Genomic DNA, 26621 nt, shown 5'->3' with positions numbered 1-26621 from the left:
GTTATGATGCAGAGTACATAAAAGCATCATGTTCTCTATGTTAATAGTCAGCCGGACAGTGAGCTGAAGCAGCTGATGCCCAGTCCCTGCTTCTGTCTCTTGCCAAGGTCAGTATTTCTTCTGAGAAAGTCTTTTGCCAAAGCATATGAGCCAACTCCTCTGGTCTCATGAGACTATTTTTCCATTGTTGTGATCAACAGGCCCTCCTCTGTGCCTGTGAACTTAATCCTTCTTAAACGTTTTTGACTTAATTCTTCTTGAGACTACTGTACCCAGTATCCCAAGCAATGTCTTCATAAATTACACTAGATATCTCTGTTCCTATTGCTTAGAAATACTTTGCATGTCATTACATGCTTGTAATCATATGACCAACTGCTACATTTTGGAATAGATAAAAAAAATGTCTGTTATCTCTAAGCAATCTCTAACCTTGTTTTTCTATTTAGTGCCTCACATCATCAGGTTCTTTATGTACAATATATCATTTCTGTGCTGATCAATCTTCCTGTCTTAGGTAATTTCTGGTTTTGTTATGTAAAATCAGTACTGGAATTATGTGCCTCAGTAATACCAAAGAGAGAAAAATAATGGCAGAAACTGTATGTACAAATAACTTTGAGCTTTGTCTTGTCACTACTATATATATAGTGTTTTACTTCCATCATAAATGGAGGGATGATGTGGAATGGATCATGTGCAATCAATTATTCATTTAACATTTTTTGTGGAGAAAACCAGATCTAAGTCTAGAGGAAGTGTTTTCATTACAGACACTTTTTTCAATGGAGGCATTGATCTCTAAACAGAACATTTAACCCTGCTGACAGTAGACTTGATTTTCTTAACTAACTCTCATGGACAATTAGGAATAATTTTGGATTCTCCAGGGTTCACTGACTGTACATTGAAAATCACTCCTCTTGCAAATGCCTTCAAAAAGCACGATCAGCCAAACTTTCTGTGGAAAGGATCAAAACAGACGAATAAAAAAGTGCAGAACAAGTAAACAGTAAAAAGCAAAATAAATAGGACATACACAATCAAAAAGCTTTAATTTTAAATCAGTTTCAGATGCATCCTGCTTTTGTAATCTGAAAATAAGAAATTTTTAACACTGAAAACTCAAACTGCTTCACTGAAAAAAAGCCAATATGCTGTCTCCTACTGCACACCAAATGTTAGGGCTGCACACACTCGCACTGAGCACATGTCTGAGTAGCAATCAACTGTGCTGTTTGAATTCCTAATTGACACATAAAGAGTGAGTATCCCCCTGAAGAACAGAACCTTGGGCCAGGTTATCTTCTTTGTTAGATCTTGTAGCCTCACATGAAGATATACCTTGCTTCTGGCTCCTCTGCTGATGCTCGTCCTGCTTGTCCTCCAGTAGCACTGCAGGCACTGAGTGGGTCCAGGGGCAGCAATACCTGCAGGAGCTTTGGGAAGACCAGCAGCTGCAGCAGACACATCACTGGGGTGACAGCAGCACTATCTGCTTCAAATTACACTTTAGAGAACACTTTTAGTTTAGGTCCTTTTTGTGGTAATTTGTCATGAAAATAAGTCATGAATCTATATGCAGCAATTATTTACAATGGGAACAATACAAGTAGCTGCATGTTTTTTTCATTTTTTGTGATCATGAGCTGACTGTGGTTATTTTTATATGGATTTGTTACTTCAATTAATATAAGTAAATGTGTGAAATTCAGTAGTATCTGAGCAGTGTGCTGCTAGGAAATAATACCATTTATAAAGAATGAGCTATTCAGTGACCCTCCTAACATATGGAATTGCTTTTTTTCCATTCTTCACTGACCATGGCTTTTATAATGAGAGAACGGAAGTGTGCACGTCATTACTGGATTTACACATTGAGGAGATGTTAACAAAATGAAAACAGATTTTCACACATTGAAATCTTTTTCTGTATGGACCACATTGTCCTTGCCTGAGACGTTGTTCATAAAGAGATTTATTCTCTACATGCATAAAACTGAAGATTTATTTTTTTCTTGTAACATTAACACAAAAGACATGTGTGTATATGTGCATATAGTCTTAAATTGTGAAATGTGTTGCTTCACAAAATGCACAATCATGACTCAGAGCCCTCAGACTCTGCCCAGATGGATGCCCAAGATGTGTAGGCCACTTTTATATTTAATCAGATCAATGTTAACACCTCCACTAACATGTTTAGGCCAACATGATAGAACTCAAGTCTTTACTCCAATGTGAGTAATATCTAACCTTTATTGCTAAAATAGATATTTCAGGTCTTCTGACTACACATGACATATTTACCTCTCATGTCTATGTTACCCAGACACATTTTTAGATTTAGTCTCTGATTAAAAATGCTGATACCCCTAAACTTTATATTTCCTAAGAAAAGTTGGACACCTTTCTATGGTGTGCCTCTTAGACCAAGAAAGAACTTTATCTATTAGCTCACATTTCACTAACAGTTTCAGTAAACTGCAAAAAGAAAATCTAGTTTTGCTGCTCCACTGAGGAAAATGGCATGGCAACAGTATCAGCAGTAAATTTAACCAATTCAAGTCTATTCAGGAGAAACTTATTTCTGTCAGGTGCTAATTTCTCTTATTCTCACCTGTTTAATTATATACTCCTTTCTCAAAAAACAAAACAAAACAAAACAACCCCACCAAAAACGTTAAACTTCTGAAATTCCCTTCCACTTATTGCACTCTTTCTTATTTGCACCATCTACATTTATCAGAATAAATTTGAGGACAATTTCCGAAGATTATTTAAGATGAATTTCCATCCCAGGAGGTGGGTCTGGAATACATTGTCTAGAAGAATAATTCATTCCAGGAAAGAGAAGGGAGTGATCTTTTTAAGCAGTTGCATTTACTGAAGGACAGCTGATGCAAAATATTTAAAATTAAGAGCAAAATGTGGTGTATCTAGAAACAGATACTGCATTATCAGCTAACTGCTAAGCTTTTGTAGTCATAACTTACATTACTATAATTTTAAGCCATTTTAAACTGACTGGCATAAAAAGAGAATCTTTCATGGTAGGTGGGTAAATAAGCAAGAAGCGATAGCAATATTCATGGCAAAGGTTGCATCTCTCATTGGACTTGCTGATTCAGGTGAGGCTCCTAGCATTGCATGGCAGGTGATCTCATCTGTAGATAGGGATCATGAAAACCATCCCATGGTACATCTTGTCCGCACATGATCAGCAGCTGTCTGAACAGGGGTGCTCAACACCTTGGAAAATAATTGTTCTTATATGCTTTACTTTGAAAATCCTGGATGAACCTTGATTTTTCAAATTCCAATCTGAATTCACCCACTGTTTCCTAAGGAATCTGATATACAGTTAAATGCTGATTACAAACAAATCCATAGATAAAAGGTAAAATAAAAATGATAAATTTAGATAAAACATAGATAAAAGGTAAAATAAAAACGGTAAAATAAGAAGGTAAAATATATATATATATTATATATATGCTACCTATAACACCGTAATATTCATCTATTAAATAATCGGTTCTAAATGTTCCAAGTGCACTCCCTTCTAATCTCACTGCAGTCAAGAGAAACTATGATTTTAACAAGCATGAGTGCAAAATGTGACTGTGGCAAGGTTCTAAGCTGGCTTGGAAGCAGATCTGCCTAGGTGTTCTCCTCCCAAAGAAGCCCAAAAATATTTTAAAGACAGAAAAATGTTTTGAACAAAAGTAGGAGCTTTATTTTTTAAGCAGAGCTCGAGTTCAGAGCAGAGCTCAAGGCTCAGAACAGATAGAAGAGAAAGGATTGTACAGGTGTTCTCATGTGTACCTTGTAAGCATGTCCTTATTTCCAAGCTAACCAACAACTTTCTTAGTCGCTTGGCCCTTGCTCAGCCCTTGCTTACTTGGTCCTAGAAGGTTCCTTGAACCCTCTCTGAGAAGTAACTCCAGCTCTGTGCTCTGAGCCTCTTAACCACTGACTGCTGAAGGCCCCAGTCCTCACACAAAGGAGTAACCCTTCTGCTTCTGTGCCACAAATTTCTAACAGTTAATTAAAATAAACAGTGTAACTCAAAAATAGAAATGGAATTTGGAATCGTTCAAGTACCTTCTAATGTTCTGCGTTTTTTAATCTAAGACCTAAAAACTTTGTGCCTTGGTGAGAAAGGGCAGAAAAGCATTAAGAAGGGTGAAAAAAAAGGTTAAAAATGGAGAAGTTAATGACTGTGTCCTTTTACTTCTGGTGCCTCTGAAAAAGTTACAAACTAAAATACCAGAAGGATGTTCTTCATGTTGATGTTACAAATTATACTGAGGTTTATTTTTTTTTTTAATTTCAAGGGCTAGTATTTTGTACTAAAATGCCAGTCACCTGCCAGTTTCCTAATAGATACTTGTCTGTTCTTGTACTTGTCCTAATAGATACAAGTCTGTTCTTGTCTGTTTCTCCATAAAATGAGACATCTTAATTGCACTAGATTTTTCAAATATTTGCTTTTTCAATAAAACAAAAAATTCATTTTAAAAAAAAATCTTTCTCTTTTACCCTCATTACTTCCTGAGAGGTTTTTTTTAGATGTTGCTGTTCTGTTAGAAAAATGAGACAGTGAGGAGAACAGAATGAGAACTGACAGTGAAAGAAAAACAAAACCAGAAAAATCAGCAGGAAAAAATAAAAAATTTGCTAATCTTCTAAAATTCTTCCACCTAATTAAGTTTCAAATTATATGATAAGTATAAATAATAGAGCCTTAATTCATGTAACCCAGCCATATTTTAAAGATATCATCACTTTCAGTCAGAACTGGATGGGAATAAATTATGCTTTCTCCAGGCTATGGAAAAAGAAAGAAAGGAGACCAAACCAGTCAAATGTCCAATTTGTGGATGAGCCTTGGACTGAGGAGTGTAGGGCAATGGAGCATGTACAGCAAGGATCATTCAGAATATAATTACTGTCTGTGAAACTGAAGAGAATTGTACGTTACATTGATCTGCATGAAAAGGTACTTATATCGCTACAGGTTTTAGTAGTGGGCTTTTTTTCTCCGTTTGTTTCTTAAGCAGGCTCTGTTTTGTTTACTCTTACCTAAGCCTCGCATCTGGAATGGATGTCTTGCTCTCTGACAAGTCATTCTAAAATTCAAGAGCCAACAGGAAAAGAACAGAGACTGCAAACATGAAATTTTGGTTATTATATAATAACCTGAGTTACAAATCAAGACTGCTAATTTCACTGCTATTGTAAGTCAGAGCTGGCCCCCTGGAGCAAAGAACACATTTTTGTTTTGTTCTCTTTTTAGTACTTATTTGTCTGTATTCCCCTTTACAGTGATGTCTTACTGTCTAAAATGACTTAATTCTAACCAGAGACTCTGTAACAAACAACAAAACATCAAAGGTGACTAAAGCAGGAAGATCAAACAGAAATTAGTAAAACCAGGGAGCAACTAGAGGACATCAAAAGTGCCCTGAGGGAGACAACAGGACTGAGCTGGCCCACGCTTGTTGAACAGTCCTATAAACTTTGATCAGCCTGGAAAACATGGATGAATTCAGGGAGGTCTGTTGATAGCCTCAATCTCAGACAACCTAGCTGAACATACTTTCTTGCTTCGAACTTTGGTATTTGACCTGAAAGTCTGAGGAACTGGTTTATCTTTCTGGTTTATTGTTTTTAAACACATGCATCTCTACAGAAAAAAAAATATTCTTCTGAATGTCCTGTTAAAGTATCACGTTACTTCTGGTTTTTCAAAGACCTTTATTAAGACCTTTTCAAAGACCTTTGTCTTCCACTCCAATCAAGCTATGGTAAGTTGATTTTGCTCTAGAAAACTGTTGCATTTCACTGAAAGCTAAGGCCATGGCAGCTAGAGCAGACCATTCCTGTCTCAGATCGTGTCATACTGGCAAAGTTGCTAATGACTCACCCTTTAGGCTTGTGAGACATCTCGCCTAAGCTGGTCACCTAGGCTGGCTGCTGTTGTTAATGGGTGAGGTGTCATTGCCAAAGGGCATGTCAGACTATGACAAAACCATGAGATGTTGGCCTGAGGGGATGTCTGAAGGCCTTTTGGCCAGCCTTCTGCTCAGACAAGGACTGTTACCAGCATTATCTCACAGTAGGCATGGCTTCCTCTAATCAAATCCTGAGAATCACTCAGAAAGACAATTCCCAGCATTTCGGTGTAACCTATGGCAGTGCCATGCTGCCATCCTGGTAAAAAATATCCACGATATCCAACCTAAATTTCTCAAACTGCAGTTTACAGCCACTGCACCTGTATCATGGCTATTATATCATCTGCCACTCCAAAGAATTGCCTTGCTTTATCAGTTTTTGTAGTTTCTCCTCAAAACATCACAGGTTACTGTTGGATCACAACCTTAACCCAAGCTTACCAGATGTAACAAGCCCAGATCCCTCAGTCTGTGATCACAAGTCATGTACTCAAGGCCCTCGGGCATCTTGGTGCTCCTCCTTCTAGCCTTTTTTCATCCCCTTTGATCTGGTGAGACCAGAATGAGATGTGTCCTTCCAGGCAGGACCTCATGTGCCCCAGCTATGGAGGAAAGCAGCTCCCCTTGATCTGCTGGCTATATTTCTCCCAGTGATGTTCATTCTTTTAAAATTAAGAACAGAAAACGTCTACACTGTCCTGGAGAGTTCAATGGCATTTGTTCAACAGTGCCTCTAGGATCCTTCCTAGGATTGGGTATGCCCATGGCTAGGGCAGCGGGGCAAGGCCAGGCAGCCAGGGCCTGTCCCACCTCCCAGCCAGGAGCAGGGCAGCCAGGGGGTACCACAGCCACCTTAGCCCTGGGCATCAGGCTGAGGATGGCATGAGACAAGGCTGGCTCAGGATTTTGACCTGCAGACTGGGCTTGGGATCAGGCCCATGGGGGAAGCCAGTGTCCGACACAGCCCTGGGATGGCTAGGCAGGACTGCAGGGATGCAGATGAGCTGAGGCTAGGCTGGAAATGGCAGTGTGCTTAACAGTAGGTCTGCTTGCCCTCAGAGGGGCCCTGGCCTTCCCCACAGCAGTTCCCTCTCCTCACGGGCCAGCTTTGCTCTTCCCAGACTGGCTCGGCACCCCAACAGCCTGGGCTCTGGGCTCAAGGTGCCCGGGATCCCGACAGTACCCAGTTGGGCACAGTCCCACTTCATTCACCTGTCTTCAGAGAGGGCATTGTTTTTTATTTATGTCTGTAAAACATGTGGCTGGTGGCTCTGATCCTGTCTGAGGCCTCTAGGCACAGCTGTAGTACAAATCACAGCCTGGAATCTCTTCTGGGTGAGGTATTTCCTCAGTGTAGTCAAGGGATTAAACTAAAAACACCCAATTTCCCGTTATGCTGATATTAAAGAAAATTACTCTGTGGGAAACCAGGAGTTCATTGGTTCTTTGATTTGGTTCTTGAGACTTTTCCTTTGGGAAAGTCTCTTCAGGGGAGTTTTCTTATATTCCTTTATCATTACAGGCAAACTCTTCTATTCTACATTAGCTGCCTATGCTTTCCTACATTTTAAGAAGCTTGCCAAAGCAGGGCTTAATCTTATTTTTTAATTTTATTCAGTATTTTTCTTATAGTATAATTTAAAAAGCCAAAATGATAAAAACAAGTTATCCTCTTGTGCTATCGACTTTTCAAACCTAACTTCAGTAGCCAGTGCAGCTTGATAAGTGTTTTACCCCCACTGTGTTACCTGTGAGAGTTTTGTGGAATCAAAAAAAAAAAAGGCAATTAGGTCTAATAGATCCATATTCACAGTTAGTAAAAAACAAGCTTATAGCTTATTTTCCTAAATATCAGGCAAGGGGTCAGCAAGGTCCATTTCCTATAGCTAAGCCTAACAAACTCTCCCTTTGAAAGGGAAGACACATTAAAATGCATTTTCTGAAAGAACAGAAATATCTGGCAGATGGAAGTTACACTGGTTGATTTAAAATATAGTAAGCATCTTTCCTTGGACATATACACTAGCACCAGGTAGCCTGGTTGAAGTAAAGATTCAAAGATAATTTGGAAGATAACCTTTTCTTTTTTTACTAGTCCCAGGAAAAATTAACAAAGCATGTTCAGATGTCTGCAAATCACCAGGCAAATAAAGACACTTAGCACATTCCAGTGCTAGGTACACTTTTAGTCAAACTTGGAAGGAGCCTTTTTTATAATGTAACCAGTGAAGGAATAATTTCCCCCAGAAATTCATATTATATTCAAGAAAGAAGAATGGCAACTTTTAAGGATATCAACATCACTTTCTCAGCTGAGAGGAAGAAGAATTTGTGAGTCTGGTTTCTGTAGCGACAACATCCTCAATCTTTTGTGCTTTCAAAACCAATCTGAGTTTTGTTTCTGCCTTTATAAAAAAAAAAAAAAGATCAGATGTGTTTAATCTTTACATGTCTGTGCTGATCTATTATAATGAAAACACTTTAATTGTAAGTTTCTATGGTGCTTTTTCATTAGCTATTTCAACAATCTGTTCCTCTTAAATGTTACTGTTACTGTTGACCAAAATGGTTGTAAATAATAAACTAGGTTATGATTCGGCAAAGCATTTCCATTGTCAGGTATCTGAAGATATACTGAAATGTTTTGAATGCTGGATTTTATATCCAAAGATAGAATTTTAATGTAGACATATAACCTAAATTGAAGAGGATTTAAGCATATATTGGTTATATCTGATTTTTTAGCAAAACAAAAGATAAAAGTATTAACTATTTGATCTTTTAAAAAGTTTCTTTTAGTACTTCAGCAAAGCAAAAGCTATAAAACTAAATTACTGGTATGGAATAAAACCAGCAAGTGGCAGTATTTGACAAAAATTTGAGAGGTAGGTAGGAAACTTTTAAAAGCAAATGGAGATTTACACTATATCTAACTATCAGGTAAGCAGTTCTACTAGCATTCAGAAAGAAAGATGTCTCATTTCCAGAGTATTTTTGTTTGTTTGTTTTTGTTAGGTCAACTCTTCAACTAGAGAAACTGGAAACAGAAGACAAATTTCCCATGGATATTTATATGCAAGGTCAACAAAAATAACCCTGCACATTTTATAAAAATTCTTCTATGAAAACTGGCTAAGAATAGAAAGATATATCAAAACCATTTGGAAGTCTTATTTATCAGAAACCTTTCCTGCCACCAATTTAGAATACTATGCAATGAATATTAAAATCATACAATCGTAGAATTGTTTAGGTTGGAAAAGGTCTTTTAAGATCACTGAGTCCAACCATAAACCTAACACCTCATACTTCTGGATTCCACAGGGCATGAAAAAAAGCCTAACGTAAACAACTTATGAGGCATCAATAACATATTAACCAAGAGCCTGTGAAGTTGCATGTAACAAAGTAAATGGCAAGAGCATGTTAAGGCTAAATTGCCAGTGAAACTGTCTATGCACTTTTATTCTCATTCTCAGAATTACTTCTAATACTTCTAATGCATAGCACAATAGTCTAACAAGATCCCAAATGCTAAGAACTTTAAGAACAATTTTCATTTCCTATAGAAAACATAATCAATTTTAACTATGTACTTTATTTCTTAAAAAAAATCATCATAATGCACCAAAATGACACAAAGTAAACTGTCATCATATTTTCCTGAATGCTACAAATATCCCAATTTAGTGATCTGTCCGTATTACTGTGTTTAATTATCTAACCTCAGATGTTCTGCTGTTTTCAGTATAGGCACTGCAGGATGACAGATTTACAGCTGCCAAGATGCTCTAATGTGAGTGGCATTTCCGCAACAAAAACTCACTTGTGCCAATACTTGCACTTTGTAGGTCAAAAGTGCCTGAGGTTTTCCTGGACCAGGAAACAAATTTAATTTTCAGATTAAGACATGCATATATCCCAATACTGATTACAAATGCAGAGGAGGTGATACATGTAGCAGCTGCTTGCTAAATTGACATTGAGGTGATGAACTTTTTACCTGCTTACTCTGTAAACTCTCTTCTACTTCAGACTAGTATCCTCTACTGTAAAACAGCTGATATGTATGTATATGAGATTCTGAGCAACTTAGTGTGTTGAAATAGCAGACTAAGCCAAGTCCTGCACCAGTATTTAGAAATGTACCCAATTTAGAAGTATATTTAAATGGTAAGAATCTTCTGGGAGTCTCTGGCTACCCTAGAAACTCAGTAATCATACTGGTGACATGTCAGTAAGTCTCCCCTATCTCCAGACACAGACTGAGCCCACAGGCTCCCAGTGGCCAGCCTCCAGCTCGCTGGGATGCTGAAGGATGTTTTAAAGAACACAAAAAGCACTTCTATATTTCCATTAGCTAACTTCTTCTAAAAGTTATAAAGAGCCATGTCTTGCTTTGGAGAAAGAGACATAGTGACTTATGAAAAACATAGTCAAAGATAATGACTCCTCTCAGCATATTTTGATTCTTGACTTCCAGCACTTGTAGCACACTTTCAGGCTCTGATTTTCCACAAGAAGTGTTTGACTTGATGTTAAAAAAGAAAAAAAAAGTGTCCAAAACTCATTCACTGATTCATGGCTAAACCCAAATCTGCACAGTGAGATTCAGAATCACAGAGACAGGTTGGAAGGAACCAGAGTGGTTCATCTGGTCTGCCCTCCCTGCTCAATCAGGGTCATCCTAGAGCATATGGCACAGGATTGCATCCAGACGGTTCTTGAATATCTCGTGTGAGGGACAGTCCACAACCTCTGTGGGCAATCTATTCCATGAATGACTGTAGTTAAATTTTAGACAAGAATGGCCTGTGCATTGTCTTGAAGAAAAAGGGATTCAGGCAATTCTGCAGAAGTGCTGCAGCTTATTTCTGGGGTGGAACTGGAGTTGCTGATACCCATCATTTATAAGAAATGACATTCCAATGCTCACTTGAGATAGTCAAAGTGTGGAGAGGGTTGGAGAAAAGGTATCAATATACTTTGGGCTTGACATCACATGAGACTGACAATGTTAGAAATCTCAATGGCAATCTAGTTTTTTGTTCTTATGTAAAATTCGGTTTGAGAAAGTGTTTAGATCACGTGAGCTGTGGCTGCAACCATTATTCTTTCATGTGGCATTCTAGTGGTCCTCTTACACCTCCTTGTCTATGTAGCCATCCACCTAAAACCACCAAAACAATGTAATTCAGGGCAAATGATTGTCCTGGTTCAGCAGTCAAAGTTGCAGCACTCACAGGGGACAGTCCAAGGGTTGTGTATGTAGTTCTTTCAGATCAGGGCAGAAATGGAACTTCACTTCTTCCCATAAGGGTTTCTCTTTCCCTCATCCTTTTTTCCCTCATCTTTTTGCTTTCTGTTCTCCTTTCCCCTCCTTCCTCTTTCTTTCCCCTTCTCCATTCCTCTCACTTCCCCTCGTTTTGCCTTCCTTCTCTCCTCTCCCGAAGTGCAAGCTGCCGTCCCTCTCAGGAGGTGCCTTCCCTGGGGCGGAGGCGAGGACGGGGGAGTTGCATCCCGGCGGTAGAGCCCGTATCCCGGAGCTCCGGCCGCGGTGCGTGCGCAGGGCGCTGCGGAGCCCCCTCGGCGGGGCGGCCCCAGCCCGGGGCGGGCTCAGCGCTGTCCCCTCCTCCCTCCCGCCGGGGGCCGGGATCGCCCCGCCGCCGACCAGAGCGGTATCCTCGGCAGGGGAGCGGAGCGGGCGCGACGGGGACCTGCCGGAGCCCCTTTCCTCCTCCTCGCCCTCCTGCCCGCAGCATGGCCCGGCGCGAAGCAGCGGCCGCCCCCGGCTTCTGCCTCCTGCTCCTGCTGCTGCTGCTGCTGAGCAGCGGGCGGCTCTTCCCCCCCGCCGCCGCGCAGCCCCCGCCGCCGCCGCAGCGCGGGAGCGTGTGGTGCCCCAGCCGCTGCCTCTGCTTCCGCACCACGGTGCGCTGCATGCATCTGATGCTGGAGAGCGTCCCCGCCGTGTCCCCACAGACCACCATCCTGTGAGTACCCGGCGGGGGCTGCCGCGGCGGCCCGCGGGCAGGGATGGGGGCGGAGGAGGAGGAGGGGATGGATACCTGGGATGAGAGGCACTGGGGTGGGTGGCGGCGGAGCCTCAGCTCTTTGTCTGCGGTCGGGGGAGGGGGCTGGACCCGCGGCGGTGGCTCTGCCCGAGGGGCCCGGGCGCCCCCGCGCTGCTCCAGGGCTCCGCGGTACCGGGGCGGCTTGGCGGGGCTGGGCTGGGCTGGGCTGGGCTGGGCTGGGCTCGCCGCCCCGGGTCCCGCTTCTGCCCGGGGGTCGGTCGGTTCTGACCGGTGTCCCCGTTTTTGCGGGGACTGCTAGAGGTGGATGTTCTGGTTTAGCCTGCGGGCGTTGTGTCCCAGCTTATTCGTCCCTAGAAGGATTTCTCTGCTTCCTTAGTATCCTGCTTAAGACCATATTCAGTCGGCAGGGGGATCGACATGGGTATAGGTGGCACTTTCTGCTCAGTTCTGAGACACGGTGGGGATGTTCGAGCAAACAGGGACCCAAACCGTGGGCTTGCTGAAAACTAACTCGGTTCAAATTCCTTCAGAGACTTTTGAACATTATTTAACGTTTAGTTTTTTAATTCAGGCACAAATGTGTCAATTGAAGTGCCCGGCCACTCCTCTATAGTGTCTGGTCACTGTTTTGGATGGGATTGTATTGGTAATAAAATTCAGTATTGACAACGATTGACATTTAGTTCACATTGATATTACTGAAATGGTTACCTTTCCAGCCATATTTCCCTATAATAAAGTTACAAATGAACATGACATTCTATTTTGTTTCGTGGCTTACTAAGAGGAACAAATTTGTTCCACTGATCTGCTTATATGTTACTTGGGCTCAGAAAGCTCTTGGCACCAGCCCTGCCCTTTCTTTACACACACATGCAGCCGTGGAAGCTGAGCAGAGGTTGGCCCTGGGAATTTTCTGCGGGGCCTCCTGTAATAAATTAACTTGTGACTTTGTCAGATATTTTCAAAAGAGATCTGTAAAGCCTTGCTATGTTTCAGCTTCCAAGTATTATTTAATGTGAAGAGTACAGTCATTTAACATTAGCCGAGTCCCTCTTTGGCAAGAAGCGCAGGCTTTTGGCAGAATGGGATTAGTCCTGCAGTACTTGTAAACCTTTTAGGGAACAGTACAGGAAGTGGGTGGTTAATGTTTCTTACATTTGAAACAAAGTACATTTACAGAACACCTTTTGCCTTGAGATTACAGGAAACTGTGTAAAGCTAGTTTTGTGAATCATCTTAAATGTAAAATGAAAAAAAAATCAGTGTGGAGTCAAGTCTTAATGGCTTGGTTTCATGTTAAAGGTAGAATGGTCTGCAACAGCAGAAACTATTAGATTAAATGTCGCCAGGGTGGAGCTCCCCTTACGGTGGGTATTTATAATCTTGCAGCGAGTCAGAGGAGAATGTGTGAACAATGCAAGCATTATACTCATCTAACCCCACTAATATATCAAATTGTCTAGTATCCCAAATTGAATTATCATTTTGTTATAATGCAAGCTGCAATGCTGCAGAAGTAATGCAAAAGAAGTTAAAAATATGTTTTCAACTTGACAAAGAATGGTAATTCTCAAATACGCCTGTGGATGAACAGGATTCTTCAAAACCTAATGGTGGCCTTATTTGTCAATAGTAATGTCCCTTTCTCAACAACTGATTAAGGAACCATTATAAATAAAATAGGCAGTATTACATCTACAAATACTCGATTACTGCTTCTGCTGCTGTGAATGGGGAGGAGATGGATCAGAAGATAGTTAGGCAATATGAGTCCCTGGGACAAAGAACAATGGTACAATTTATTTAATAATCAGTAGTTTGGTAACAATTATGCATAAATAGCTTAGCTGTTGTATATGAATTGCCTACTTTTAGCTGTAGGATGTACCTTCAGAATAATTATTACTTGTCTGAGGTACTCACTGAATTACAAGAGAGTTTACCACACTTTTTTTTTACTTACATGCTATGTTGAACTGCAGTTCTGCACAGTGGTGTTATGCTTCACAGAGGTAGCCCATCACCCACAGAGGGCTTTCTACATATGCTTTAAACATAGTTTCTTTTTTAAGCATGAAAGTAAGAAGCTGTTTCATTTTTCATCTCTGATTTGACTCTCAGTTTGCCTTTTATGTGGAGTATATATATTAAATATATTTTCTTTAGTAATGGTGTTGATAGTTAAGTAATTAAAAATAATGAACTAATTTCAATTAAATGCCTTCCCCTTTAAAGCATAAACTTAGGAAATCCTGCAAAGTGTGTTGCTGATGTGTTAAGTCCATTTTTACTGGCACTGATAAATTCCACACTCTCATCTGTTTTATTTCTTCCCTGCAACACAGATTGACTGTGCAAAGTAATTTTGTAAAAAAAATCACCCTAAGTTTTTCCCCATTTATAAGTATTTTGCTGAACAGTGGTTCTGAAAAATATCCCGTTCTGGAAGCCGACTTGACTTTGCTCTACTTCACATGTAATTTGTTACATGGATTAAAACAGTGGGGCCCAGACCAATGGTACAGCCAAATGTTTTTCCCCACATATAAAAAATGTCTACTCCTAATCTTGGGCTCTCTTTTGAAAACTGTTCACAACATTACTAGTTGCTGACCTTGCCAGTGCTACTTCTGGCTGTACATTTTCTCACTCTCTCCTGCTTCCCCCACATTCTGGCACTTCCCCCACTTTTTGGCACTTCCCCTTTCCCTGCTGGAGGCTGAGATCCATGGTTTATATTGCTTCCTCAAGGTGGATTCTGCCAGCTTTGAAAGAGCGCGTGGGGCCTTGCATGAGCATGTGGTTTCACCCAAGATGAGATTGTTACCTGGATGCATTGTAGGATTAGGTCCAGCATCCCAGTCAGGAGGTCCCGTGCTGACTTCCCTTAAGAATAGAGACCCACCTCCAAAGTGGTTTGAAACACCACTTCGTGCCACAAGTATGATTGTGGAAATTTCCTTTCATCTCAAACTAAATATAGAGTGCTTATGGATTTGTAGAAATTGCTGAATCATACTTATATTCAACCACTTAAACAGTTGAGGAATGTAAAATTCGGGGTATGGTACTATTGCTATCACTTCTTCCCATGATTGTATCCTATCTTACATAGTTTTTCAGTTGTGTTCTACAGCAATTTCTAGTATATGGTATTGGTAATTCTTATAGGAGTCCTTTGAATATTGATGCAATATGTTACTATTTGTGTCTTGTCTAAACACGATCCAAATCAGAACCCGCCTACAGGACTAGTTACACATACTGAAATTTGTTCGCAGTTTTTCTTGGCAGCACCTCATTGCTCTCTTATTTTTTACTAGCTGTACAAGCAGAATTGTATTCGCTGCGTTTGGAGCTGTACAAGCAGAATTGTATTCACTGCATTTGGGTCTCACAGACTGAACAAGAAAAGAAACTAATGTTCCGTTATTGTCAGAAAAGGTAAAAATTGACAAAAATAGTTGTCACAAAAGAAAGTGGACTTGATTTACACTAAGAATGGCATGCAAATTATCGAGGAGAAAATTTTATTTTGAAATAAGTCACTCAGTATTATCTATGGGAGGATACATGAATTACTAAAGAGGTAGGAGTAATGGAAGTGTAATGACATTTCACATTTCACTGTTGATTTTTGATAATGTTATGCCTCTTAACAGAGGCATTTAGGGAAATGAAATGGGTGATATGTATGGAATCTGTCAGTGCAGGAGTCTCTGGGCTATCATATCAGAAATCTTACTGCATGCTGTTTGAAGATCTGCTATTTGAAATTATGCATTATTGGTCAGCCCATTTTCATCTAAAAAATACAGGATCCTTGCTTCTGATCAGATCTTTGAAATCCTTTTAGAAAAATTCCGGTAGATTAAAATTAAGACAGTAAATAAACACACCTCAGCACTGTGAAGGACAAAGGACTGCATTCTCAAATCTGGATTGTAAGCTTGATCACCTCACTGCTGAACATCAATTTGCATATAGGAGTTAGTCAAGAGATTTGACACTGGTCTAAGATTTTATTCAAGACACAGAGATTTGTACAAACTTAGTGTTAAAAAAAGAACAGATACTGAAGATTTATTTGAAAGATTTGAACTGAATACTAACACAGATATTGACAGACTCTTGGCTGGGTAGCAAAATGCAATAGATGCCAGTGATGATTTGTTTGAATGACACAGAACAGGGGGGAAAGCACAAGATTATTTCAGTAAAAATTATTTTAGGTCTTCCTTCATAGAAATTTTATGAACAAGTGCAGAATTCCATTTGAAATTAAAACACCTACATTTAGGTCTCTATCCATAAGAGTCTACAGCCAGCCATATTTGTTTTGTGAACTTCTCTTCTAATGAGTAGCAACTTGGCCAGTACAGTTCATAATGCATGGAGTGGACTCAGCTCACTCATAAAGGGGACACCTTCATTTGAGATAGTAATTTCTAGCCTCAAATTACCTTCCCAAAAAGGACTCAGGTCCCCATTGGACCTGTGCTATACCTACTTGCTCTCAACAGATGTCTCAGATAGCCTGAGACATTGATTGGACAACTGAATTAAGCTGCTACTGGTTTGTGCTGCTTATCAATTTACTTCTGCCTTCTCCAGCATGAGCATGTTAACTAGTGTTCTGTTGACAATAAAAAGAGTTTAAACATCCATATGTAGATGTTAATATTTATTTGTCTAAACAAAAGCTTCAAGTATTTTTCAGAAGAGAATGTTTTTCTAGAATTTTCAAGAGAAAGAAACTACTTGCAAAAAATTAACTTTTAAAGTATGTAAGTTGCTCAAAGGAGAGTGTTTTCCCTCTAGTAAGCCCCATCTTCTGAGTCCCAGCAAATCAAGTGGATACTGCGAAAGATACCAATCCTCCCCAGCAAAGCAGCTGTGTAGGGTGTGTAGGATGTGTACCCTGCTAAAGCCATTCCCAGGCACTCTGATTGTACTGCTGATAGAATGAGCCAGGACCAAGGCATGAGTGTGTTAAGGAGACATTTGCCGAGCTTGCAGAATGTGCTTGGTCATTAGCAGGGGACAGAAGGGCACAGCATTGATAGTGTTTGACATTTACTGGGAGACATTTGGCAAAGCTGCTGAGGCCTGCAGCAGAAGGCCCAAATGAGTCTTCACTTCCAGTCACTGGATCCACTAGGGTGAAAATATTTTTGTCATTTCGATAGTATGTTAGCCCTCATCAAATTTTTTGTTGGAGAATGGGAAAACATATGGAACAAAATCATACCAAACATTTCTTACAAGTGACTTACTGTATATTCAACCCATTGTCATCAGAGGAATACATTGTCATACGTTACAGTTAATAAATATAATTTCTAATTTTCATCTTTTTCCACTAAGTTGTATTTTTGACCAGTAAATACTTAACATTTGAGTGTTAAAATGGTAAATATGTGTTTATTGACAGAAAGATATCCATAATGAATAAAACCAAAAATCCATTTTACCTGACATCTGTTCTTTGAGGGTGACTGAAAGTGCATCTTATAAACAAGTAGACAGTACAGAGTAGCATATAGTGGTTTATCCCTATAGTAACTTGTAGATAGGGATTTTCTGAGCTAAAGGTATTTCCATATTATATGTAAATCTTGATGGATCACTCCTCCACAAATTGTTTGTGTTGGTTTAAAGATAAACCAGCAGGGGAAATGAACTCAACTCAAAAGAGAGATTGTAAATCAGAATAACAATTTAATAAAGTAATACAATAAGTACGATTATACAGACAAACAATTGGTTTTAACCCACAAAACCCAAATGTATAACCCAGCACCCTGGGGCATGAACAGAGTGGTGTTCTTTGGGCCCCGTGAGTCCAAAGTAAAAGGAGAGGGGAAAACCTGTTGGTGAGAGTGCTGGTGCAGTCTAGTCCAGAGTGGTGATTGCAGTCCGGTCAAGAGTGATGGTTGCAGTCTGGTTGAAAAGTGGTGGTTGCAGTCCAGTTGAGGGTGGTGGTCTGCAGTCTTCCTCTGGATCCCACGAGTGGTTAAAAAAATTCCAAGACTCCAAGATTATATATTCTCCAGTTCAGGCAGGAATGCCCAGCACTTCCCTCAGGATGGGGAGCTCCACAAAGGGTGTGAGGACAAGAGCATCCTCCTGTCTCACAGGCCTCTTAACACCCAGTTTATAGCCTGAGGAGTCAGGCTCTATGGGCAGATGGTGTAAATGGTTCATTGATAACAGTTTCTGGGAAGGCTGTAGAATACACAGTTTTGGGTTACACCCATACAATGATGAACTGGTCCCAGCTGTTCTAACTAGGACATTATCCACAAATTGTTCAACCTCTTTTTCAACTAATTTAGCTGTTAACTTACACTCATACCTTTCATTGACAAGGAGTACTACACAAACCACATGGTGTAAATTGCTCTCTTCTGTTTGAAGCCACCAAGTTGCTAGTTTCACTTAGCATCCACCATTTCTTCTATTGGAAGAGACACTGATGCTTGATCCCTCTTTATCATCTCAGTGCTGGCCATGATTTTATGATCTTTGATCCTAATCTTCTCCATTAATTTTTTTTTAAAGTTGGAGTCTTCTCAGTGTAAGGTCCGTGTTCTTAACCTCTCATCATCTTGACTGCTGCTTCCCCACTCTGTTGTGTTTTGAGGTGAGGGAATTATAACTTTCCCCAGTATCTGCATGGACAGACCAGATACGTGGACTAACTGAGGATTTATAGAGCAGTGTTAGGGTGGTCTCTGTTTTTATTTTCTGTTCCTTTTCTAATAATTCCCAATGTAGTATTTCCTTCTCTTGAACTGTTTGTTGGGTTTTTTTCAGGGACTAATCAAGGGGTAGCTTAAGATCTTGTGTGTAAGTAGTAATGATCAGTTCCAGGCCCACCATTTTATTTGTAAAGTTTGGTTCTCTCCACATACATATTGTATTAATACATGCATTAGCTCTGCATTTGATAGCCATTCACGGACTGTTGACAAGTCCTTCTGCTGTACTTCCTAGTCAGACTTCATTAAAATAGATGAGTATCGTAAGCAAAACTTTGTTTTTTCTGTTGTTCATCATCCTTCCACTTAGGAATAAATTGAACAATGCAGAACTCAGCACAGTTCTCTCTGAAACTCTACTGTGACCTTCCCCAACTAGGAAAATTCACCATTTACTACAAACGTCTCTTCATATGCTCATCTGTGCAGGGTATTTGCTTTATAGCTGTTTCAAAAGATTGTCTTCTAATTCCCAAAGCTTTGGGCTGTCGTCAGCACACAATTTTTTTCATTTGTTCTACTGAAATGTTTTAGGAAGCTATAAAGATTATACAGATCAGTGGATTCCTTGGTATTGTTGTCTACATCCCCAGTTCAAAATCACAGTTTTAAACATTCTTCTGTCTTCCTGATTCTGTTAACACATAGGTTCAGTGCCTCTGCTGTTACTCAGTTTTCCCAGACAACAACATAATAAAAAAAATGATGAGTTAAATGAGTTTTCATCATTACTTTGGGGAGTTTAGGGGCATGAGGGACACTGAATAAGAAATTTTTGTTTAGCGGAGACAAACATGGGATTACTCACTGGAAAGAGTAAGAAACGGATGCTTGGACATGAGTAAATATACTCCTTCTCTCCTAATTCCCAAAGGCAGCTGGTGGAAAAATAACAGGGAGATGCCTATCCCTTGCATCATTAGGAGGGTCTGGATCTGAGACACAAGAAGAGGTGTGTCTCACCTCTTAAAATTGTGGTAAACACATGCCAAAGAGAAAAATATGACTAATAAATATTCCAACCTCCTCTATTTTCTGAGTTATTCTTACTGACTTCTCTCCCAGGTGAGGTCAGTGCTCATTAAGACATGACAAGGGCATGTCATCAGCCAGCAGAAAACTTGGTTGTTTAGATATCAAATGAATGTTAAGCTGCTCACATGTGCTTGTGGATTGGCTTGTAAATAAACTAGGTTTAAATTAAAAGGTTGAAAGTCTAGCAGAAAAGAAAAATAGGAAGTACAGCCAGTAAGGAAGAGAACAGAGCTTGGCATGAAGATAGAAGAAAATTGTGGAAAGAGACCAACATAATATAATAGAAGAAATTGATATTGCTATTATGATATGAAAAAATAGCAGACAACTCTTCAGAAAAGAAATTGTGCATTATGTGTAAAATTATATAATATTTTATGTTTTTAAATTATAAAATGGCCTTTTACAGGAATATTTTACTGTGCATAGTGGGTAAAACAAAAATGCTAGGTTAATGTTTTGAGACTCCAATTCTATTCTGACCAATTGAAAAACAAACTAAATTTTCCTCCATCTTGATACAGCTCTCAAAATGGTGTTTTTTTCAATTATTTCTTTTTGGATTCAGATTTTTGTTGTACTTTGTTTACAGAATTTTTCTGCATTTCATATCTTATTTTGTGATCAAATATTTTGTACACTTAGATCTCATTTTGCAAATGTGAACTTATGCATAGCTTTGTATACGTGACTAATCCCCAACCTTCTGATTCTTCCTGGGCCTGGACACTTACTGAGTCTCTTTCTAGCAAGCCAATCCCAGCTTTATGGGATAAAACTTCACTTATAAAAGAGTTTCATTTACAAGGGTGACATTTAAAATCTACATCACACAATCTAAATATTTATAGTTGTTTGTCTTTTTGGAGAAGTTTATGTATAAAAAGAAGTTTGTATTTTAAATACGCATGTATATGTTTGTGTCTACGTACTTATATATACACATGCCATACATATTGTATACATATATATATATACAGTAGAAGGGAAACAACTGAGCCAAATTCTCTTTATCATTTGTTCCATTTAGATTTGATGAAAAAAACCCCAAACCAAAACAAAAATAGCTTTAAAGGCTTTATTATTGCATGCGTGGGCAGAGTTTCAAGACAATCCATAGAGATGGTGCAATGGGAGCTAACTGAGCTGGAACAGAATGACTCAAATGTTTCCTTTTCCTTCCCTTGCTTATCAGGCTGCCAAATTTGATTTCTTTTTGGTATGGCATTATTACTGTTGCTAATGAGAGTCAAGTGATTCTTTTAAACAGAAAATGTATATTGCAAATAACAAAGAGTCTCAGACTCTTGAGAAAGACACGAGGGAGAGACTGATGTGGACTCTTACCTTCATGTATTTTTGTTTAATCTGTATTTACAAAAATAAGCAAAGATAGGTTATTAATGAGTTTGTGCAGTGCCTGGCATGGCTTCTTGAACCATGTGAAAGTTTGTAAAATGAAAAGTGTGAAGTTTTGTGCAATGTAGTGTTCTCTCTTGCCTTTTTTTTCTGAATTGTTTTTTTAAGTTTTACTAAACAAAACAATGAGTAACTGTATTTAACTCCCAATTAGTTTTAATGCCTGTGACATTGCTCCCTTTTTTGTTCTGACTTTCAGATTTTTTATTCTCTTTCCAATTGCCACTCCCCGGATCTTTCGGAAACATTTTCTTCCAGCATTCTTTCCCCTTAAATCACCTATTACAACAGACTGTTCATTGCCTGGCTGGTCTAAAAAGAAAAATATTACTTGGTACACAGCGTTACCTTAACTAATGACTGCTTTTGGTAAGCAGGATGATGACTGCTAAGTGTCAAGGTCTTTGCAATGTGTTAGCCAGACTGATGGATTTAATAGCATTTTTTTAGACATATTGTTTCTGGTTTCCTTTGTTGGAGAAAAATTTTAAAATAAATGAGTCCATGCATGTTTGATTTATCTCTAGGCATTGTGAGCATTGTGACTGCTCACAGCAGCATGAAATTCAGTGCAGACTTCTCAAAACAGTTAATTTCAGGGTTTACAGCCTCTCTCCAAGGTCCACCATGCTGTATAAAAGGTAAATATTTCACTTTTGCAAGACTTTGGCTGACCATTTTGATATAAAATTTTACTATTTGATATCTCATGGTGGCTTCTATTTAATGATTGACTATTATGATAATAAGATTAAATCAGTCACCAATATTAAAATATTTAAAGTGTGTAAATGAACATCTTGTAATCTTTTAATGGTGAGAAAGCTTTTTTTCCCAATTTTTCAAAAATATTTTGAAAAATATGGGCAGCATTGTGTATTCTGGTGTACAGATCACTTTAGTGAGCCATTTAAAACTCAAAATAAAGACAAATAAATGTCACATTACATTGTATGCTAAGATGGTGTGGCATACGTATATAAAAAAGTACCCAGCTATTAATTTGCTGCTGGGAAACTGCCTATCAAAGGAGGATGTCTTTTAAGAGATATTATGTCACTCTTTGGGGTAATAGCTAATTTGGATTCAAGAAAAAGCTTTTGGTTTCATGGTATTTTGATAAACTCTCCAAGAAATTTTAAAGGTGAGAGTATTCAAATTATTTTTTGTAGACATAAACTGAATTAAAAATTCAGATCTTTTACTTAGGTGATATTCTCCGTCTCCAATAAAAAGGGCCTAGGCATTTGATTTAAAGTGCCAGTAAAAAGAGACTTCCTTCAGGCAAAAAGAAAGGGAGAGCTGCAACAGGGCTGCAAGAGTAGTGAGAGCAAGTTGATTATGTGAGTAGGTGGTTTGCTCTGGCCAGATTCAAATAATTAACTTTCTGATTTAATTTTATTGCCCTGGGAAAAGTTTTAAGGTAATGCAATAGTATCCATGTAGGGAGTAGAATCCATCAAAATGTTTGCTAGTTAGACTTTTATGTATAGCTAAAGCATGTTTTATTTGTAGATTGAAGACACAGTTGTCAGGAATGTAAATAATTGCCACCAGACAATTATTAAAGGTCTGTATATACCTTGGTGTAGAAACATCTATACTTTATTTAAACCAATTTTTAAAACAGAGGATATTTTTTTTTGTCTGAGTGCTCTATCAATAAGCTAAATCACTTGAAATTTCTAAATTTTGATACATGTTGAAACGTCTTTCCTGATTCAGTAAACAAAAGTTTTGAAAACTTAGCCAGAAAATCCTGTAATCCTCCCACAATGATATGTGAACTTTCTGAGATGTTTCATACTGTGTCAGCTTTGTGTTCTTTCTGCAGTCGATGTTTTCTTTTTGACATCTTCTATTTTACTTTAAACCTTTCGGATATGTCTCACATGTGAATAATTAAATAAAAGATTTGGAAAGAGAAGAAATATGTAAAAACAGTCTAAGACACAGTATTCATTAGAGATTTCTGAACAGTTTGGCCAAGTAATTACATGGCAGAAAGCAAGGTTTATACCCCAGCATTCAGTGTGAATTGTTATACTGGTTATATCTATATAGAAATTATATATCCATCAATAGGTGTAGGATAGAACTATCTTTTGAAAAAGTTGTGTGACTACCAAACACCTCAGATAGTACAGGCGAAATTTTCCGTCTTTGATGAACTTGCAATGAGAACAACACTTAGAAAACAGATATGAGGTAGGCAAATAATCAGACTCAGATATATTATCTAGGCCAGTTTTAGAATTCCATGGCATGTCTTTATAATCCCTTATTTATCAAAGAAAGAAATAAGAACTAGTTGTGGTTTAATAATCACTATTCAACAATATCAACTTGAATTCAAACTAGTTTTGTCTTTTCAATATTGGTAAAATTTTGAATTCCCACAGTACATAGGACACAGTGATATCTGTGCAACCCAGATTCTTTAGGTAAGAGTTTTTCATTACCTTTCATTAATTTTTTTTCCTGTGGATGCCCATGAGGAATTGTTTTGTAATAGTGCTAGCATACAGCAAGTACCTGTCTTGCCTATCAGACATTGTCTATGACAGAGTTTGTATCCCGTTTGTTTGTTTGTTTGTTTGAAATATATTTTATTTACTTACTGGCTTTTACAGGGTGACTTCACTTTGAAAATATTCTTATTTTTCTGAAGAGATATTATGTTTTTCAGGAGTCAATCCTTTGGACAGTGTAAACAAAAATTGCTTTTAAAAGAAGCTGATGATTAGAGTGCAAGTAATTAGTTTTATTTTTGAACTTTGAACTTTGTATATAATTGGACATGATGGTAGATGCCCATAAAATTAATTGTTTTTAAGATCTGGACCCACATGTAAGTAATTTCTGATAGCATCAGGATTTGAAAAACTTGTTGAAAATTGGTGGGTTTGGTTTTTGTGTGGTTTTGGTTTGTTTGTTTTTTTCTTGGTTGGTCCCTCTTTCATTCAGAAAATCTGTTGTTTTTAACTGCATAGTGATAAAGCTTCAGTAGGTGGGAAATAAAATGTCCATTCAGCTCGGCCTCATTTTTAGCCATATGGTTTGGACATGGGAAGGAATTGTCCCTCCAGAATCCAGAACAAGTGTGTAATCTCTCAGGAGAGATCTTAGCCATGGCACTACTGTAGTAGCAAAACATATGATGCCTGAGAAAACTTTACCAGTAGAAATTTTTTCACTTAAGTGGCTAAGTGTTGGGGTTGTGGCTTACACTCTTCAGCCTCCTAAATTCCTCTTAAAGTATTTGTGGAAATCCCAGCCATAAATTGGCATTTTTATGCCTTTGCATCAGAGGGTGTATTTGTGCTTCTGACCAGTCTTATAGCACTGATAGTTTAGCTGTGGGTCCAGAGGATTCTTTTTCAATTGAAGTTAAAATTTGATGATTAATATTTGTGGGAAAGAATTTTTTCACTGGATTTTAAGGCATATATATGGCATATATGGCAGTTGTCTTAGTCAAGTGGAGTACTACTAATTTATACATTTCCAAGACATGTAGGTATGTGTTTTTGAGTAGCAGAAACATTCTAAGAATCTTTTATTCAAAGCTGAAAAGAAATTAGTAGATATATCTGCTTATTGAAACTAAGATTATTTTTAATTTTTGACTGCAGATAGTACTCAAAGTTGTTTTTTTTTATTATTCGACTATTTAGACTGCATCTCAAAGGAAAATAGTAAGCATGATGTATTTAAGTAGCTGGTCTATTTAGTATATGAATGCTTGTTTTGTTTCAATTTTCTTTTTTAATTTACAAAACAGAGATTGTACCCCTTTGCAGTTAAAACCAAAACAACTCAGAAATACCCTTTGAGTGGTACTTGGCTTTCTTTTGGCTGCTGGGTGCCAACAGTAGTTGCTCGTTCCTGCCCTTGGTCTTCTCAGTAAGTTCTCAGTTAGCTGAAAAATAAACAAGGCAGAAACATTTGTTTTCACTCTGAATCCTTTCCCACATTTCATGGCCTGTGATGTCTGTGGCCACTTGTGTTAGCCCTGGTGAAAGAGGGTGGCCTGGCAGGCAGCAGAACGAGAGGAATTGCCTCCTGAGGGAAACTGCTAACCTGCCCCTGGGACCTGCCCTCAGAGAAAACCATAAAAATAAGCTGAGTTGTGATACAGCTTGAAGGGGCAGGTTTGGGCACACAGAAAACTGTAAATGCCCCTGCTGAGACCTCCTCGCAGAGGAAGCCCCCTTCTTTCCTTCCTTACCAGGGATGAGAGTGCCACCAGCCCCTGCTCATGCTTCCCTGGGCCTGCTGCTCCACCCACCCACCAGAGCAAGTGTCCTACTTCAAAACTGTTGGCAATCTTACTTTTCACAAATTAATTTTTAATTAATGTTGTTGACAATCTTACTTTTCACAAATTAATTTTTAATTAATGTCCGCTCTGTTGACTTGTCATGCTAGGTGTTTAATATGTGGATACTTTAGACCATCTGATATTCCTCAAAAGCAGGTTTGTACTTAATTTAATATTTCAGAGTTAATTCTAATATTTTCATTCTACTTTGGCAAGAGTAATCAAATGTTTGAACTTTTCCGCTTTCTTTTTTACGTATCCACCTGGTTGAAAGCATTGTTCTTCATGTTTGAACAGCAGGAAAGACCCCTTGAGAGTCCACATCAGCTATGATATGTTACTGGGCAGCACAAGAAGCTGCTCCACATGGCCCAAATGGTGTGTATATGGCCTGGGTCATAGCTAGTTTGTACAGGGTGATGAAACCAAGGATGTAAGTTGAAATGTGATCAAAATGGAAAAATCAGATTGAAATAGAACTTTAAAAATGGCATTAAACTGTGAAGACTGTACAGAATTGTCTTTGCTTTTATTCAGAAATAAACTCTTGCCTTAATAATATGTAAGCGTGTAAAACCATTTTTCTGTCTACAACTGTTACATACTTTTTCTTCTGGTATCTTTAGTATTCTGTCAATATGATGAAATAATTAGAGAGATATTAAAAAGTGAGTTTAGTAATTCATTGTTGATGTAATTCTGCCAATATTAGAACTGCTAGCAAGAGGGTGCATGACTTAAAGCAAAATATATGTGATCTTCTGGGGCCACTGGAATTTAAAATAGCTAAGAAAAATAAGACTAGTAATGCTTACTTGGAAATTTCAGAGACATCCATAATTTGTAGCAATCCAGTTTTCCAAGCTTTTTTTTTAAGCTGGTCAATCAATTTAATCTAGGTAGAGAAAGAAGAAAAGAAACGTGCAGGGGAACAAGTTGTAGGGATATTCTTTAGTTCAGTTCTACTTTTGCAATGTGAGATAAAAGGAGATGAGTGTTGATTGATTCAAATTATGGAACATAATAAAAATATATAAAGAATGTTTATTATTAGTCTTTTATTATTCTCTTGATCAATTCT

The 26621-nt window shown here is 38.5% G+C and overlaps 1 protein-coding gene across 3 annotated transcripts in view; it reads left to right on the top strand.

Annotated features, from left to right (window-relative positions):
- The first annotated feature begins 11717 nt into the window (after positions 1-11717).
- Positions 11718-26621, top strand: part of PXDN (peroxidasin) — a 92558-nt gene continuing 77654 nt past the window's right edge. For all 3 annotated transcript variants that reach the window (XM_032683230.1, XM_032683229.1, XM_032683231.1), the window contains exon 1: positions 11718-11953. In XM_032683230.1, the coding sequence (XP_032539121.1) occupies positions 11724-11953 (230 nt within the window). In that variant the 5' untranslated portion in view covers positions 11718-11723. The remainder of the gene's footprint in view (positions 11954-26621) is intronic.

Source organism: Chiroxiphia lanceolata, chromosome 3 (genome assembly GCF_009829145.1).
Source record: "Chiroxiphia lanceolata isolate bChiLan1 chromosome 3, bChiLan1.pri, whole genome shotgun sequence".
Lineage (NCBI taxonomy): Eukaryota > Metazoa > Chordata > Aves > Passeriformes > Pipridae > Chiroxiphia > Chiroxiphia lanceolata.
Note: the sequence above shows the minus strand (reverse complement) of the source record. Positions and strands in the feature narration are given on the sequence as shown.